Source organism: Leptinotarsa decemlineata, unplaced genomic scaffold (genome assembly GCF_025532065.1).
Source record: "Leptinotarsa decemlineata unplaced genomic scaffold, Ldec_3_MD MMD2_tig00003192_RagTag_RagTag, whole genome shotgun sequence".
Lineage (NCBI taxonomy): Eukaryota > Metazoa > Arthropoda > Insecta > Coleoptera > Chrysomelidae > Leptinotarsa > Leptinotarsa decemlineata.
The window spans coordinates 3,314,112-3,331,072 of record NW_027412582.1 but is presented as its reverse complement, the minus strand read 5'-3'; the positions used below and the strand labels follow the sequence as shown (position 1 = coordinate 3,331,072).

The 16,961-nt window shown below is 36.9% G+C and overlaps 2 protein-coding genes across 7 annotated transcripts in view; one reads left to right on the top strand and one right to left on the bottom strand.

Moving 5' to 3' along the window:
- The window catches only part of LOC141483164 (uncharacterized), a 112,385-nt gene that overhangs the window by 29,399 nt on the left and 66,025 nt on the right, over window positions 1-16,961 (bottom strand). The gene's annotated exons all lie outside the window — the stretch shown is intronic.
- The window catches only part of LOC141483160 (uncharacterized), a 519,459-nt gene that overhangs the window by 473,332 nt on the left and 29,166 nt on the right, over window positions 1-16,961 (top strand). The window contains exons 2-3 of one of the 6 annotated variants that reach the window (XM_074177610.1): window positions 140-301; window positions 357-695. The exons of 4 other annotated variants lie outside the window; for them this stretch is intronic. In XM_074177610.1, the coding sequence (XP_074033711.1) occupies window positions 140-301; window positions 357-413 (219 nt within the window). In that variant the 3' untranslated portion in view covers window positions 414-695. Of the gene's footprint in view, window positions 1-139; window positions 4,444-16,961 lie in introns of those variants that run through there. One more of the 6 variants, XM_074177608.1, reaches the window with a different exon arrangement.

Below are 16,961 nucleotides of genomic sequence, written 5' to 3'. Positions count from 1 at the left end.
TCTTCTTCTTATATTGTGCCATTTTCAGTGTCCTTCTTGAAAAAAAATTTAATTTGAAAAAAAATGTAAATTTCAAAAAACTATTTTTTTTACATGTCTATACAACGCTGTGGCATCGATCATACCTGTGGATGTTAAGGTGGAGCGACCAGGCAGCCCTGACATGTTCGAGGGAGACGAGGTGGCGATGGTCCAAGAGGTGAAGGCTTCAACTTCGGGTGGTGTGCAGCGGCCACGCAGCCCTGTCTCATTCCAGGAAGAGAGGGTTGTTAACAAAGCCAAGCGGCAACCTGCAGCAAAGGTTGGTCCCATTCAAAGGTATAGGAGTAAATGCAATAGGACTAACCCTTATGCAGGTAGTTGGCCGACCGCCAACAGGAATCCTCCGAGACGTCCCGCACCGCTCGCATTGACAGTGGAAAGACGGAGGGTATATAAGCCGGTGCCGAGGATGCCATCTCCAGGTGAAATCCTCACTCAATTCGCACCATTAGCGATGTTGACACCCATGGAATTTACACCGGTGCCAAAGCCTGCCATGGAGGTCGTGCCACCAGTGTCGAAGCCTGCCGGGGAGATCGTGCCACCAGTGCCGGAGCCTATCGGAGAGGTTAACCCCCAGGAGATGGAAACTTTCCTACAGAGGTGTAGGGATGTTGCACTCGCTTCACGAAATAGTGAGGCCGCGTTGGCTAGCATTTCCCGGGAGGAGAATGAAATTGCTAGCCGACGGCGCGAGTTGTTAATGGAGATGGCCGAGCTAGATCGAAGGACTGCATCTCTGAAGGAAAGGCGGAAGGCAGAGACCTCTTCGATAGAGCTCAATAATGAACTTAACATATTTATTAAGACATTTTTAAGTAAAGGGAAATAGTTTTTAGGTCAACTAGGATAGTTTTAGGATAATTAGGTAGCATGGTAGTTTTAGGTTTGTAATTATAATTTTAGGAATAAATAAAAACAAAAAAAAACAAATGAAAAAAGAAGTGAAATAAAGGGTGTACATTGTTTTGGTTTGGTACACATTGAACAATGCGATGGTTGGAGCATTTTTCTTCACTTCGTCTTTTCATTATTTTTCTTTTTTTCAATTTCAATTCCAAGTTCTTTCATCCCCACTCCTCCCCACTCCCTTTCAAAAGTATAAAAGCAGGAATTATCTGTTGGAATATTCAGTTTATCAGCCACCTCCAACATGGAACCTGATTCAACTACTGAGCCCTATAGTGTCCCGGAGCCTCAGATGCCTTACTATGCATCTATACAGGAAAGATTCGCGCACTCCACAACGGCACCTCATGGCATTCCCTTCGAATTCATGAATAACGACTACGGGATGCAGGTTCAGCATGTCACTGGGAGTGATGAAGCTGACCTATCGGACGGGGATTATCCGGATCCCAACGGATGGTGGGATCCCGAATGGGATGACCCACCGCCTGGAGACACCACCGATGATGACGATGACGCTGGCGATATCAGACATCTACCATCCCCAATCCTTATCGAGGATAGTCCTCCACCATCTCCCATCCTAATTGATGACGATGATGTCCTAAATTCCGACGACGATATGTAATCGTTTCCCTGTTTCTCCCACCCTTTCCTTTCCTTCCACGGAGTACAAACTTTTTGGTTGGTGTACACGAGGCACTGCGAGGCTGGGGCAGTGTCTTCCTCCCTCTCCCTTTTTAGTTTTTCATAATAATCATTAAGAGTTTCTCTTAATGATCACTCAGAGTTTTCATGAAGATCGTTATTTTTGGTGCTTTCGAATTTCAAACATTGAATTGTTCTATATTTACACTTCAACCCCCTCCATTTTATCAATATAAATATAGTATCAATCCCAGTTCTACGTCATTCTTCCACAATGTCGATTGCTGATTCCATCACCGAACCGATGAGTGTACCAGAGTCTTCTATGATGAGTACAGGACCCATCCAGGTACATGAAATAGATTCTACGTTTGATCATTTCAGTACAACCTTCGCAGAAATGCTGCAACGCATCTACGATCCTCTTGATGATTTCCCGGAACGTATGCAAGAGGAAGTAGATGAGTTAGACGATCTACAGGATAACGAGCTAGATGATCATGCGGACGACATAATTAGTATATCATCTGATTCAGATGAATCTGATGAATATAAGGACTACATCATCAGTATATCATCAGATACAGATGATTCAGATGATGACACCATCATGATTGATTCTGATGATGAGGAGCGTTAGTCCATACCATTGTAAGGATTAATAGGAAAAACAGCCCTTTTAAGGGCTATAATTAAAGACAATAAACAACTATTTTCAGAGCTATCATTATACTTTCAACCAGAAATAGGTTAACACTATAGTCAAAACTTATGTGAAAGTATCATCATCCAACTCTGTAGTACTCATCATTATATTCAATGATTGAGAAATTACCAACTTCGACTTTTCAGTTAAAGTAGTAATCATATGTATAGATATTCAATGATTGACAAATTACCAACTTCGACTTTTCAGTCAAAGTAGTACTCATCATATGCACAGATATTCAATGATAAACAAAATACTAACTTCGACTTTTTAGTCAAAGTAGTCATTTATCACATAATCTGTGAATTCTACTACTACCGTTTGTGTGAATAGTGTAGCCCTGAAAAGGGCTGTTGTTTTTTTTTACCAGTAGGTCCACGGTTATTGTGCCACAGGTTGGACATTATTACATATAATACATGTAGATACTCAGGTGAAGTTTGTTAGTGGCCTCTCGCAAGCTTCACACCAATTCTGTCCCATTTCCATAATTGAGACAGTGTTGTGGGTGTTGACATGGGCATACCACCCTCCATTATTGTTTCTATGCGAATAAAACCGAAAGCAGCACCAACATAGTCTTTTGTTCTCTCCATCTATTGTGCTGATCAATACGTATGCATCCATTGCACAATACAAATCCAAGGGATCTTCCAGTGTCTCACTGACATTGAGCATTCGCATACCGATCCTCAAAGCACCATCGCCTTCAGTTGTGTCAGCTTCTATCCCTTCATCATCTCCTTCTTCATCCATGACCCTCTCAAACTCCATCACGTCATCATCTTCGTCGCTTTGGTTGGCCTCGTTCTCAACTTCGTCTATCTCATCTTCATCGACTCCAACAATCACTTCCTCTAGCGGAACATTAACATCCTCATCATCTGATTCGTCTATCCAATTGTTTTCATCAACAGCAGATATTCTATTTAATGCAGCATTTATTTTTGTTGTTGTTTGCTCACAGTTGTAGAGAGTGAATGAAAGAACTTCAGGATCGCAAGTCGACTTATACGATTGAATAGGAAACGGAAGTGGTACGACTCCCACCTATCACTTGACTCGTTTTAAGTGGGAGAGAAGGATATGGCATCTCTAGTCGATGAAAGAGTGGGCTAGTTGACGAAAGAGCGCATGCGCTAGTTTATTTTCTTCTATAAAAGGTGAAGTATCAGTAACATCATCACCTTTCCTATCCACATTCTATTGCTATCACATATCATTCCTCCAAACCTAAATAATCATTATCATGAGCTCCATGCCACTATTGATTGCTGAAGATGGTTCACCACTTGTTGATATCGATCACACTGATTTTGAAAATATTCCAGTATTACATTTACAGTCTCAAGACTCGATAAGTGATTTTGATATTAGCGACTTCGTTAACTTCGCAGATGTGCCGGAACCAATTCAACAAATTATCGTTGAAACTCCAATCATTTCACAATCATCATCATCCAAACACCCTTCATCTACCCCCCCCTCTTGGTGTTGATAAGAAATCCAGAACTATCAAAAGGAAGGTTAATAATGCATCTTCATCGATTGTCACTGAGTTGAAAGAAAAAAAAACAATCGAAAAGTGGTTTGCGGGAGAAAAAGCCCACAACGAAAAGTGACAGATCGAAGAGGAAGACAAAATGTGAACCCAAAGAAATGAAGGGTGATTTGATGACTGAATCGCTATCTTCTTTCACTCCAATACTTCGGTTTGGAGATATGAAAAAGCGAAATGCCGTCTTGTAAAGGCACAAATGGCTATTGCTGAACATGAAAAGAGTGAGCAAGCTATTAGTGTCAATAAGGACACTCATCAAGCATTAGATGCTAAGATTGCATTAGCGAAAATTGAATTGGCTAACATGAGCAAAGAAGCAGATGAACTACGTTCAAAAATCATGAAAGATGACAAATTCAATCAACGTTCGAGAATGCAAGCACAGGCAGAGCTTGAGGAGTCGAGTCGACTTTATGAGACGGCATTATCAGTGAGAGATAATTGGCGAAAAGAGTTGGAGAAAGCATTTCAAAGTGACAGCGATTAGTTTTGGGAATGGTATTGTGTTCTCAATATTGTGAGTTGAAAAAAATTTAAGCGGGAATGGAGTATACAATTAATTTGGTTTGGTATACACAGAACATTGCGAATGGTTGGGCAATGTTTACCGCTGCAATATTTTTTCAATTCACTTACATATAATTAAAATGAAAACAATAATGAACTTTAACATTACTTTATTCATAAATACATTATTAGATACATTTAAAGCATATTTGATTCATCAATCCAAGAATTCTGTTCACTAGGAAGTCCTAACCACTTTACATATACATTTTCGGTTCGCAATAACTCTTCTTCGTAAAAACATCCTCTAATAGGTTGTTCATTCATATCTTCAATGTTATAGGTTGTGGGGAAGGTTTTATTGAAGAGTTCTGTGGTAAAGTTCGCAGTGTAAAGTTCCGTGGTAAAGTTCGCAGTGTAAGACTTTTCAAAAATATTTTTGTATTTGCTTATTCGTACAATATCATTCAATCGGAATTTGGGTTTACTTTGTTTTCCTCCAACTCCATTGATACCTTTGAATATCAATCTTGTTGATGGATCAACATTAATGGGTGCCATACCTATTGTACGATGAACTTTATTGTTATATCTACTAGTTATAGTTGGAAGAATATCAAGCCATTTGTGGTGACCTCTCATCGAAAATTCCTTGTAGAGCCACCCCTTTATTGAACGAATCACTCTTTCTGCTATAGCTGCCTTCTTTGTGCTAAATGTTGAATAATGATTAATATTATATTCTCGCATGAGAGATGAGAAGCTTTTATTGAAAAATTCTTTCCCTTGATCGCTTTGTATGTGTTTGGGGGAGTATTTGGCTTCTTTCATTACATGTTTCATTGCATTAGTTACTGTACTACCTGTTTTATCTTTAACTGCTACAGTCCACAGATATTTGGAGTAACAATCTATCACTACAAGTATATATCGGTATCCTTTATTACTTTTTCCATAAGGTTGCAGTTCAGCTAAATCTATTTGCCATAGATCTGCAAAACCTTTGGTGGTGGTTATTCTTCTACGAAAATTACGTCTTGCAGGTTTATGTAATTCATTAACAACTTGTCGTTTGACATCACTTATTTCATTAGTCATTCTATTTCAATATGATTAAAGAGAAAAGGTGATAATGTTACTGCATTGAATGATGATGTGACAGTGATCATTACATGTGAATATGTTAATATATTATACCTTCTTCACGTAATTCTTCAATTATTGAAATTATTTCATTGTCATGTCCTGTATGACCAGCTGACTTTGAAGCTACCAATAGTCGTAGGCGAGAAACTAACTCTTTCGGTGAATTCCAGTACACATAATTCACAGGTTTAGAATTATGTGTTTTCTCCATTTTCATTCGTTGGAGTGCTCCACCAATTCTACTTCTTATGGGATATTGTGGCGAGTCTAGAGGTCTGATAACTTCACGAAATTTTTTATAATTTGTGTTTTTATAACCATTCTTCAAATTATATTGTTTATATGGAGCATTCGTTATTTTCAATATTTTGGAATATACTTGACGAATTTCTTCATTATCAATATCTTGTGGATTCTTCAAAAAGATCATATCATACAAGTCTGGACATATTTTTTCACTTTATTAGCATTCCGAAATGAAATGTTTCCATCTTTGAATCGTACCTCTAGACATCCCATTTTTAGATTTTGTGTAATAGGATCCATACGTACACCAAATGTTCCATCATATGCTGAATTTCTAGATTTTACATTATTCAAATGTTTCACCAAAACATCTTCACGACTTTCATTCATATTATGTGAAGAGTCAGGATCCGTGGAATCGATATGGGACGATGATGGTGTTTCGAATAGAGTTGTTCTCATATCTTCTTGAAGTGTGCTCGTGTCACTATTCACAGATGATACATTACCAAAAGATTGTTTTTCCCTATTGGAGTACTCATGGGAATAATTGAAGTAGATTGAACATTTCCATTGTTTGACGATAACACTGATGATTTCGAAGTAGCTTTTGATGATAAAACATTCAATGGTTTCGTTATGGGCTCATACAATTTTTCGAGTGTCATACGATTTTCAATATTATCATTCTTGATAGAATTGAATATTTGTCTGACAGCTTCTGTTGTCTCAACTAGTTGACGTTTCAAATTCATTTCATTGTTTTTATTTTCAGAATCATTTTTTGTATTCATATTGTCTTTTTAAATTATAGCTTAATTCGCTGATGAAGTGACCTCTACAATATATAAAACTATCGAATCCTTTGCGATATCTACCTTCATCTATTTTTCTATCCTTATCAATGACTAGAAATCCATATTGGTCCTCCCAGCATTTAACACACATCAATTGGAATTGTTTGAATGTTACATCGGGTGATGCATGATCTGAATAAATGTGATGTAAATTCGTCTCATCTTGTTTGAACATTATGATGAAATTTGTATTGTCACGCACTAACTGTTTAGGCACCCGTGAATATGTCTGTGCGAGATAAAAACAATCAACATCCTTATGACGTCCCATACAGAAATATGATGTAATAATATCCTGCTTTTCACATATCACATCATCGAAAATGAAAACAGAATTAGGCTTAGCATCGGAGGGTTCCACTATTTCTGCATTATTGCTGAATGTATAAAAGCCTAATCCTTTTATAGGTTCCAACACATTTCGCAAGTACTGATATTTAGGTTGATTGAGTGATTTCGAATAGAGATACACATTTCTAAATCTCAGTCCTTGTGGATGTGTTAATAGCGATATCATTGCATTCGTCTTTCCACAATTTGAAGGTCCTATAATGAGTCCTCGAACTGATGATGGAAGTAGTGGACCATGTCTGAATACTCCTTGTCCATTCAATCCATACCCAAATTTCTCATCTAGATTATCTACAACAAACTTTTCTTTCTGTTTTACAATGCGCATCGTGCCGTGGTTGGATACTATATATAAATGTTATTAGCTTAATCATTTCAATGTGTACCATCAAACGATACGGACGTATTGAAAGTGATCGTGAAATTAAAATAGGTTGTGGTTTTGTTAATGATTTGATAAACAAACTTCCGTTCGAATTACACATACCCGGAGGTATGTGTAATTCGAACGGTCCACAATACTGTGGACCGGGTACAAAATTGAAACAACGTTTAGCTCGCAACGATCCTGGAATCAATAAATTAGATATTGAATGCAAAAAACACGATATTCAATATTCAAAGCATTCATCCGACAAAGAACTTGAATACAGCGCTTGGGATAGGGTTAAATCGAAAGACGCGAGTATTGGGGAAAGAGCAGCTGCATTACTTGTCACCAATATTATGAAAACAAAAAGACATATGGGCATGGGTTGTAGCAGCACCAATAAGAAAAAAAGTAAGAAGACACAAACGAAGAAAAATAAAATAAGAAAAGTTGCATTTGGTGCTGGGATAGTTCATAAAGTGTGAAATGTATTGAAGAAAGCTGGCGGAAATGAATTTGTGACGAATAATAACAGAAAAGCTATCACTGTAGCATTGCAGGCGGCACGTAATTACCTCAAAGCTGCCAGTGGAAAGAAGGAAATCCGCACACCCCGCATAATTCCTATTCCCAAGATCGGTGGACTTTTACCATTGATACCAATTTTTGCTGGACTATCCGCACTAGGGAGTTTGGCTGGAGCCGCTGCTGGCATTACCAAGGCTGTGAATTCAGCAAAAGACAGCAGAGCGGCTTTAATGGAAGCCAATCGCCACAATAAAACCTTAGAGGCTGTAGCATTGGGAAAACGCGGTAGTGGAATATACCTTAAACCGTACCGTAAAGGTTTAGAACTATATATAAAACCATACAAACCCACAAACAAAACAAAAAACTAGTTGTTCCCCTACCTCAGAGGCCTCTCACCGACTTCGATCTCACATATTATGACACATTACCCTCTTCAGGTCCAAGAAAAAACGAGACAGCTATTGTAAATTTAGATGGAATAAGTGGACCAGGAACACATTGGGTAGCATATAAAAAATGTGGGAAAGAAGTTACATATTTCGATAGTTTTCGAGATCTACCACCACCATTGGAATTGACTAGATTCTTTCGAAAATGTTCGAATGTAAAAATCAAATATAACTATGATCGTCGGCAGAAATTTAATACAGTTGTCTGTGGTCACTTGTGCTTACAGTTTCTCTCTGAATAATTTTCCAAATAAAAATGGATACAACACCAAAACTGGATCGAGAGGTTATCAAGGGAATGGGGTTTTCACTTAGGATGTTTTCAAAATATGGTACCTTGAAAATAATGGATAAAGTGATGCTTGCAAATATGCCCAAGGAAGTGATACTTCCATGTGTTGCTCATGAGATTGCATATGTTTGGGAAAAGTTACCCAAACATCTACAAGATGACATCGACATAATGAAATATAGGTATTGTTACGAACACCATGCCAATGAAAATTCAGATTCGGATGTGAATGATGGTCCAATATCTCGAAAATCTGTGTGTTGCATTTGTAATATAGAGGATATGAATATCGGTATCAATAAAAATGATATTCATTTCAATACAACACCTTCGAAAAAGTGTAAATTGTCTCAGATGTGCTGTTGCTGTGCACAACAATAAATTGAAATGTGTTTCAAAAGGTTCATCAGTCATGTCACGAAAGTTCGAGCTACAAGCTGTCGGGACAAGTGTCTTGAGTGCAGATTTTTTTCCACCCATTGAATTGGATAAGAACAGTCGTTATGGATTAGGACTGTTGGGATTCTATGGATGCAATACAATCAATAATGTAATTGAAGCAAATAATTTAATAAGTTTCAGAATCGGTAATGATAATCCATCGATATACCAAAATTACACAATTGAAATTCCATGTGGTGCTTACGAAATAGAAGAGATCAATGCCGTCATACAGAAACATATCATGTTCAGATTGTTTCATGGTAAAAAACCAAATGATATCGCTGCAGATGACATTTTCTATCTACACGCCAATAATAATACATTCAAATTTGAAATGCGATCCAAATATGAAATTGATCTGACACATCCAAACATGCAAACATGATGGGGTTTGCTCATGGCATATTTCCACCGAATCAGATACATGAATCCTCATTACCAATAAATATTACAACTGTGAGACTTATCCGCTTAGATTGCAATATAATATCTGGTTCTTGTATGAATGGTGAAGAATCCCACATTCTTTTCTCATTCGATATTGATGTTGAACCTGGATACAATCTTACAAAAGAAACACACAATATTATATATATGCCTGTCAGTCCAGAAGGTCGTCAATTGATTCACAACATTACAGTGCGTATTTTGGATCAAAAAAATAACCTCATCGATTTTGGAAGTGAAGAAGAGATTTTCATTATTTTGGAATTGAAGAAAATCGAATAACTATTGTTATGGGTTTCCTTTATAACAAACAAAATCGTATTGAACAATCCCAAATCAGAACCAAGTGCACAATTAAAAAGAAAAGTGCACATAAAAAAAAGATCATTCCACAAGTGTATGCTAAACAGTTAACACATAATGCTCTGTCTGCTAACGATCTGAAATTTTTGAAATCGATTGGATTGAAAGTGAGGAAATAACAATGGTGCTCGAAACAAACAGTGAAAAGTTGAATATATTCGATGAACCAGTGCTTGATCATTCTCTTTTAAGTTTACATGAGCACACATATAAGCCATATGGATCACCGCTATTCAGGAATTCCGATGAAATTGGAATTGCTATCAATAATCAAGATGTTACACTAGATATTGCTGAGAGCTTCATTTACATAGAAGGTAAGTTCACCCCCAAAGACGTAACGAAAACATGTTACCTCTCGAATAATGCAATCGCAATCCTCTTTGATGAAATTCGATACGAAATGGGTGGTGAACAAGTGGCTGTTGTTAGAAAACCCGGGATAACATCTACAATGAAAACCATGATATCATTTGGACAATCACATGCTAACACTTTATTAACATCTGGCTGGGGACTTTCACAATTGAAACAAGATATCTTGGATACAAACAGTCATGTATTTAGTGGAAAACTACCACTGAAATATTTGATGGGTTTTGCTGAAGATTACAACAAAAGTATCTTGAATGCTAAACAGGAGTTGATTTTGATTATCGCTCGATCATTCAAAAACTCATATATAGGTGAGGTAGATGCTGATTTGGAAATTAATAAAATCGAATGGAAAATAAGGCACATTGTACCAGATGATAAACACAAGCTCAAACTTTTGCGGAGAATTAACAAAAGCGGCGTGAATGTCAAAATTAAGTTGGCTTATCGTATGTGGGATCTCTATGAACTCCCATCATTACGTGGGACTTCTTCAGACATATAGGCCATCTAAACAACTAACGCTCTGGAAACTCCTCGTTTTTTCATCATAGCATTCCAAAGTACTACCACATCTGAAGATAGAACACAGGATGTTACAAAATTCATAACTACCAATATCAATAGTATTCGAGTATACTTGAATTCTGAAGTTTATCCATATGGTTGGAATTTGAATTTCGATAAAAAACTTGATGCTCCTGCTTATTATGCTTTTGAGAGTTTCCAACGTGAGTGAACCTCTGATGGACATTGGACAATTTAGAGAGAATCCACTATTCATCATCGATTGTTCTCATCAACCGAATGCAACAAAATCATCAACTATTGATATAAAGATTGAGTTTGAGACCAGGAAGATCAAGTTTCCAGACAACACCAAAGTATATGCATTAATTTTGCATGATACAGTTTTAACATACAATGCATTGGATGGTTCAGTTCATAGCAGATATTGACACTCTTCAAATTATTGATACTATTCATTTCATGAAAATAATACAATGTTTTTTATTTGACATTATTTATGATTTACAGGAACATACAGATTATCTAAAATAACTTCTTCCTCATCCCTTCAAAGTGATGAATAATCCATTCTGGTAAGTATGGTTGGAGTCTATACAGGAATCTTCTCAGGTTCAGTTCAATAATAACCTCACAAAGTTGACACAATTCCAATTCATTATCCAAAAATTTTTCACAAACTTTTGCACCATTCCAATAGTTTTCAGCATCACAAAGACACAATTCGACTTGTTCTTCATCATAGCATATACTCATATCGTAATTGATTGCATGTTCGGCTCCAACACCCAACACCTTCAATTCAGACGACAAATGTTGAACCGATGATTTGAGATCTACAACATCAATCCAATCTTGACTCGCATACTGTATCCACATCTTTGAATGGTGGAACTGAAATCGAATAAAAAACAATAAATAACCTCCAATTTGTTTCCATGATATAATACTCACATTCCCATTTTATTTGTAGTTATAAAGTGAGTGTATTCAACTATGTTAGTAATGTTTATATTTCCATATAATTAATATCTAAATAATCTAATATATGAATATTGATAAAACAAAAAGAAATTCATTATAAATAATTACTATTATTATTCAATCATATTGAATTTGACAAGAGATCGCGTTTTCATGCCAGCAAAACTTTGTGGGCTCTGACCTAAATACACCATCGTATATTTACCACCCGATGAGTTGATACAAGCTATATCATCATCACTGAATTGCAACGAAATTCGTTTTGGTGGCCATGTTTTAAATAATTTATCATTGCTCACATCTTCCAAAGTTAATAAAATTGATTTACCAAACCTTGTAGAATGAGTTGACATATTTTTAATTATGTACACTTCATCAATTGGCAATGATGATAAGGCCTTTTGCTCTAATATTTCAACCTCCTGTACAATCAAATTATTGATTTTATTCAAGTCTACTTTTGAAACGGACATGATGAAAATATGTATGAAAATATAAACAATTTCCAACAGAAAAATACACTCACCGTCTTCCTTCTATTACGAACTGAATAACACTCTACCAATTGCTAACTGCTGCAGAACTGACATAAGCAACACTTGTCCGCTTCTTAAATACATTCTCCCCACCTCCCAGATACATGCGCCAACGCAATGTCTCAACACTGGATGCGTTAGCAGATGTGTCGATACGAACAAGCCGTGATCGTTGCGCTCTCGAAGAGGGTAGACGTTAACACATTCCTCGCCGCCTGCGTGTCACCATCGACCGTGAGGGTAAAGCGATGCATTACGTCACAGCCTTCACCGCATCGAGACAGAGGTGAGGACATACCGATGAATACGCATTACTCAGCCATACGCCGTGGAGTGCACATCTCGCTCTCCTACTGCTGAACGGTTGCAACTGTCACACCACTAACTTGGTGGGCTCACACCGATGGAACATTCATTACATGGAGGATCTTTGAAGTATGCAGACGTATGTTTGTATACAGACATGCACATGATAAACCCTGTACCTTGCCTGCTGTGACGTCACACCGCTTGGTGGACTCACACCGATGGAACATTCATTACTTGGATGATCTTTGAAATATGCCCCAACAACTGTAATATAATGTGTTAAAACAGTTGTCACTGTTAGGCAACTTGTAATACATATGAGTTACTACAAGTTGGCAACACGGGACAATCATGGTTAACGCGGGTTATGTTGACAGGGCATGACTACAAACATGTGCTCATGATCACAATATCTAATGTTATATGTTATACAATAAACTACCAACGTTGAACGCTAGTTGTGTTATTTATAATCTTTTGGCCAGATTATACATGGTGTCAGGTAGTGCTTTTGGTAATGTGAGCCCGCTAGATTAGAATCAGTTGAATAAAATGGAAAACTTGTTTCGTCCACCAGAGCCGCTTGTGCTAGATGGCTGCATTGCAGAGAATTGGAGAAAATTTTCGCAAAAATTTGATCTGTTGTTAACGGCCTCAAACTTGGTATCGAAGCCTGAAGAAACCAAAATTGCTGTCTTCCTAAATCTTGTAGGGGATGACGGCCTTGAACTGCACAATAGTTTCAACTATACAACTCAAGAAAAAGAGACCCTAGAGGGTATAAAGAAGAAATTTGAAGAATACTGTTCCCCGACTGCTAATGTTATTTTTGAGCGCTACAAATTTAACAGTATTACGCAGAAAGAAAATCAGCCCTTCGATAGTTTTTTAACCGAACTCAGAAAAGCAATTAAAACCACTGAATATAAAGATCAAGATGACATGATCAGAGATCGAGTAGTTATGGGTATTTGGGATAAGACCACGCAGGAGAGACTGCTTCGAGAAAGCAGATTAACCCTGAATAAAGCCATAGAGTTTTGTCGAGCTACAGAAGTAAGTAAATCACAAGCTAGAGTACTGCAAAGTGAATTGCAAGTAGATACAGTTAGATACAAACGTGATGAACTTGAGAGAGAAAAAATTTCTTGTAAGTACTGTGGATATAAACATTTGAGAAGTAACAAGTGTCCAGCATTAGGCAAAACTTGTGCAAAATGCCAGGGTTAAAACCATTTTGCAGCAGTTTGTCATAAGAATTTCAAGGTGAAGAATGAAAATCAGAGACATAGTGTGGTAAAACAAAAAGTGTGTGAGATTAAAAGAAGCAAGAATGAAAACAATTCAGATTCGGCCAGTGACAGTGGAGAGTTTTTTATTGATTCAGTGAGCTTAATTAGCACTGTAACTAAGAAGATAGAGCAAAATCGTGAAGAAGAAAGAGTCTGGAGTCAAAATGTAGCAGTAGAGAACAGAGGACAGGTAAATTTTAAACTAGACACAGGTGCTGAGGTTAGTGTTTTACCTTTGCATGTAATGAGAAAGTGTAAACTTGATAAACAGATGAAACCAACAAATGTCACTTTAGTTTCATATGGAAGTAATAGTTTTAAACTTAAGCCCCTTGGTGAGGTTAGTTTGTCATGTGTGGCAAATGGAAATAAAGCTCTTGTACATTTTATTATTGTTGATGCTGAAGGACAACTACCCTTACTAGGGCTACCAGGTTGTATATCGTTAAGGTTAATTAAACGATTAGCAAGTATTAGTTCAAACTCAAATGTGGTATTCAATTGTTTAGATGATGTTACTAAAGTGTACAAGCGAGCCTTTGATGGCCTGGGTTCATTTCCCAAGGAACATAAAATCTGTTTGAAAAGTGATGCTATACCACATATTCAGCCACCCAGGAGAGTGCCAAGATCTTTGCATGATAAGCTTAAGTTAAAACTAGAGCAGTTAGAAACTCAGGGTGTGATTAAAAAACTTGATGAACCTACTGAGTGGCTGAATCCGTTAGTCATAGTTGAGAAACCCAACGGTGACTTACGGTTATGTTTAGATCCTAAACATTTAAACAAAGCTATACAACGAGAACATTATTTAATTCCTACAGCAGAGGAGATTGCTGTTAAATTATGTGATAAAGAATATTTCACAGTTCTTGATATGAAAGATGGTTATTTCCAAATAAAAATTGATGACCAAAGCTCAGCGTATACTGCTTTTAGTACACCATTTGGTCGGTATAAGTTTCTAAGATTGCCCTTTGGCATCAGTTCAGCCCCAGAAGTCTTCCAAAAAAAGAACTTTGAAATATTTGGTGATTTGGAAAATGTCGGAGTGTACTTTGATGACTTAATTATTACAGGTAAAAATGAACAAGAACATGATTATAACTTACAACTTGTACTAGAGCGCGCCTTAAAATATAACATTAAATTTAACAGTTCCAAAATTCAATTCAAGTCTAAGTCAGTTAAGTTTATGGGACAAATATATTCAAAGAATGGAGTTGAGCCAAATAAAACCTATGTTAAAGCAATTCTGGATTTACCCAGTCCAAGTAATAAAAGTGATTTACTAAGAATTCTTGGCATGGCTAAATACTTGAGTAGATTTGTCCCAAATATGTCTAAAGTAACAGCTCCCTTAAGAAATCTAACTAAGCAAGATGTTCAGTGGGAGTGGAATAATTGCCATCAGCAATCTCTCGCTGAACTTAAACATTTACTTGTGTCTGCCCCCATTCTGAGCTTTTTTAACTCTGAAAAAGGTATAGAAATTGAAACAGATGCCTCGAAAGATGGCTTAGGTGCTTGCCTCATACAGGATGGACATCCTGTTGCGTTTGCCTCGCGGAGCCTTAGTAAAACTGAACAAAAGTATGCGCAGATCGAAAAAGAAATGCTGGCAATAGTGTTCGCGATACAAAAATTTCATTTTTTTATTTATGGGTTGAAGGTTAAAGTTAACACAGATCATAAACCGCTTGAGAGTATATTTAAAAAAGACCTGGCATGTATTTCACCACGCTTGCAAAGAATGAGGCTGAGGTTACTTAATTATGATTTGTTAGTGACCTACAAGCCAGGAAAATATCTGTTTATTGCTGACACATTATCCAGGGCATTTTTGTGTGAAGCAGGTCTAAAGTCAGACCGAGAATTTAATTTTGCCGTACATTCGGTAATAAAAAACATTCCCATGGCTGACGAGCGAAAAAGTCAATTTAGAAAAGAGGTGGAAAATGATTTACAGTTGAAAATTGTGTCTGACTTCTGTTCTAGTGGATGGCCTGAGAATAAACATGATGTACCTGACTTCGCCAGACAGTATTTCAAAATAAAAGATAGTTTAAGTTTTGTTGATGGACTATTACTTTTGTCTGACAAAATTGTAGTACCCCATAACCTTCGGTTTGATATGCTAAAACGGTTACATGAAGGCCATGTTGGCATAGAAAAAGCGAAATCCAGAGCCCGTCAAATATTTTATTGGCCAGGCATGAATGATGACATAGAGCACCATACAAAAAAGTGTAAGGTGTGTGAAGCCAACTCAAACAAACAACAAAAAGAAACTTTGATGCAGTACCCAATGCCTGAACGCCCTTGGGAAAGGCTTGGGATCGACATTTTTACATATGCTGGTAGGAGTTATTTAGTAGTATTTGATTCATTTTCAAACTGGTTGGAACTACGTGACATTAAAGATAAGTCAATCAAATCAGTAATTAAATCTCTAAAAAATATATACTCCGTTTTTGGTTCGCCCGATTTTGTGAGTTGTGATAATATACCGTTTAACAGTTTTGAATTCAGAGAGTTTGCGAAGGAATGGAATTTCAAAATACTTACCAGAAGCCCATACTACCCACGTTCCAATGGCCTTGCCGAAAAAGGGGTAGGGATAGGAAAGAATATTGTTAAAAAATCATTAGAGTCTGGTGGTGACATTGAGGTTGCATTATTACAGTATCGCAACTCGCCCCTTAAATTCGTAGGTTATTCCCCATCTCAACTTCTGATGAGTAAAATTTGTAAAACCAAAATACCTATTTGCGCAGAGTTATTAAAGCCTAGACTGTGTGAAAACATAAAGGAAAAGTTTTTAATTAAACGTCAAACATATACAGACCAGTACAATAAAAATTCTAGAGATTTAAGACCTTTATATAGAGGTAGTGATGTAACAGTTTATAATCATGTCCAGAAAAAGTGGGAACCTAGTCAGATTGTTGAGATTAGCGACTCTCCGAGATCATACATTGTTACTGATCAATTTGGAAATTGTGTAAGACGAAATCGAGTTGATTTGAGAAAGTCATTAAATACATTTGTACCGACAAAGGAAT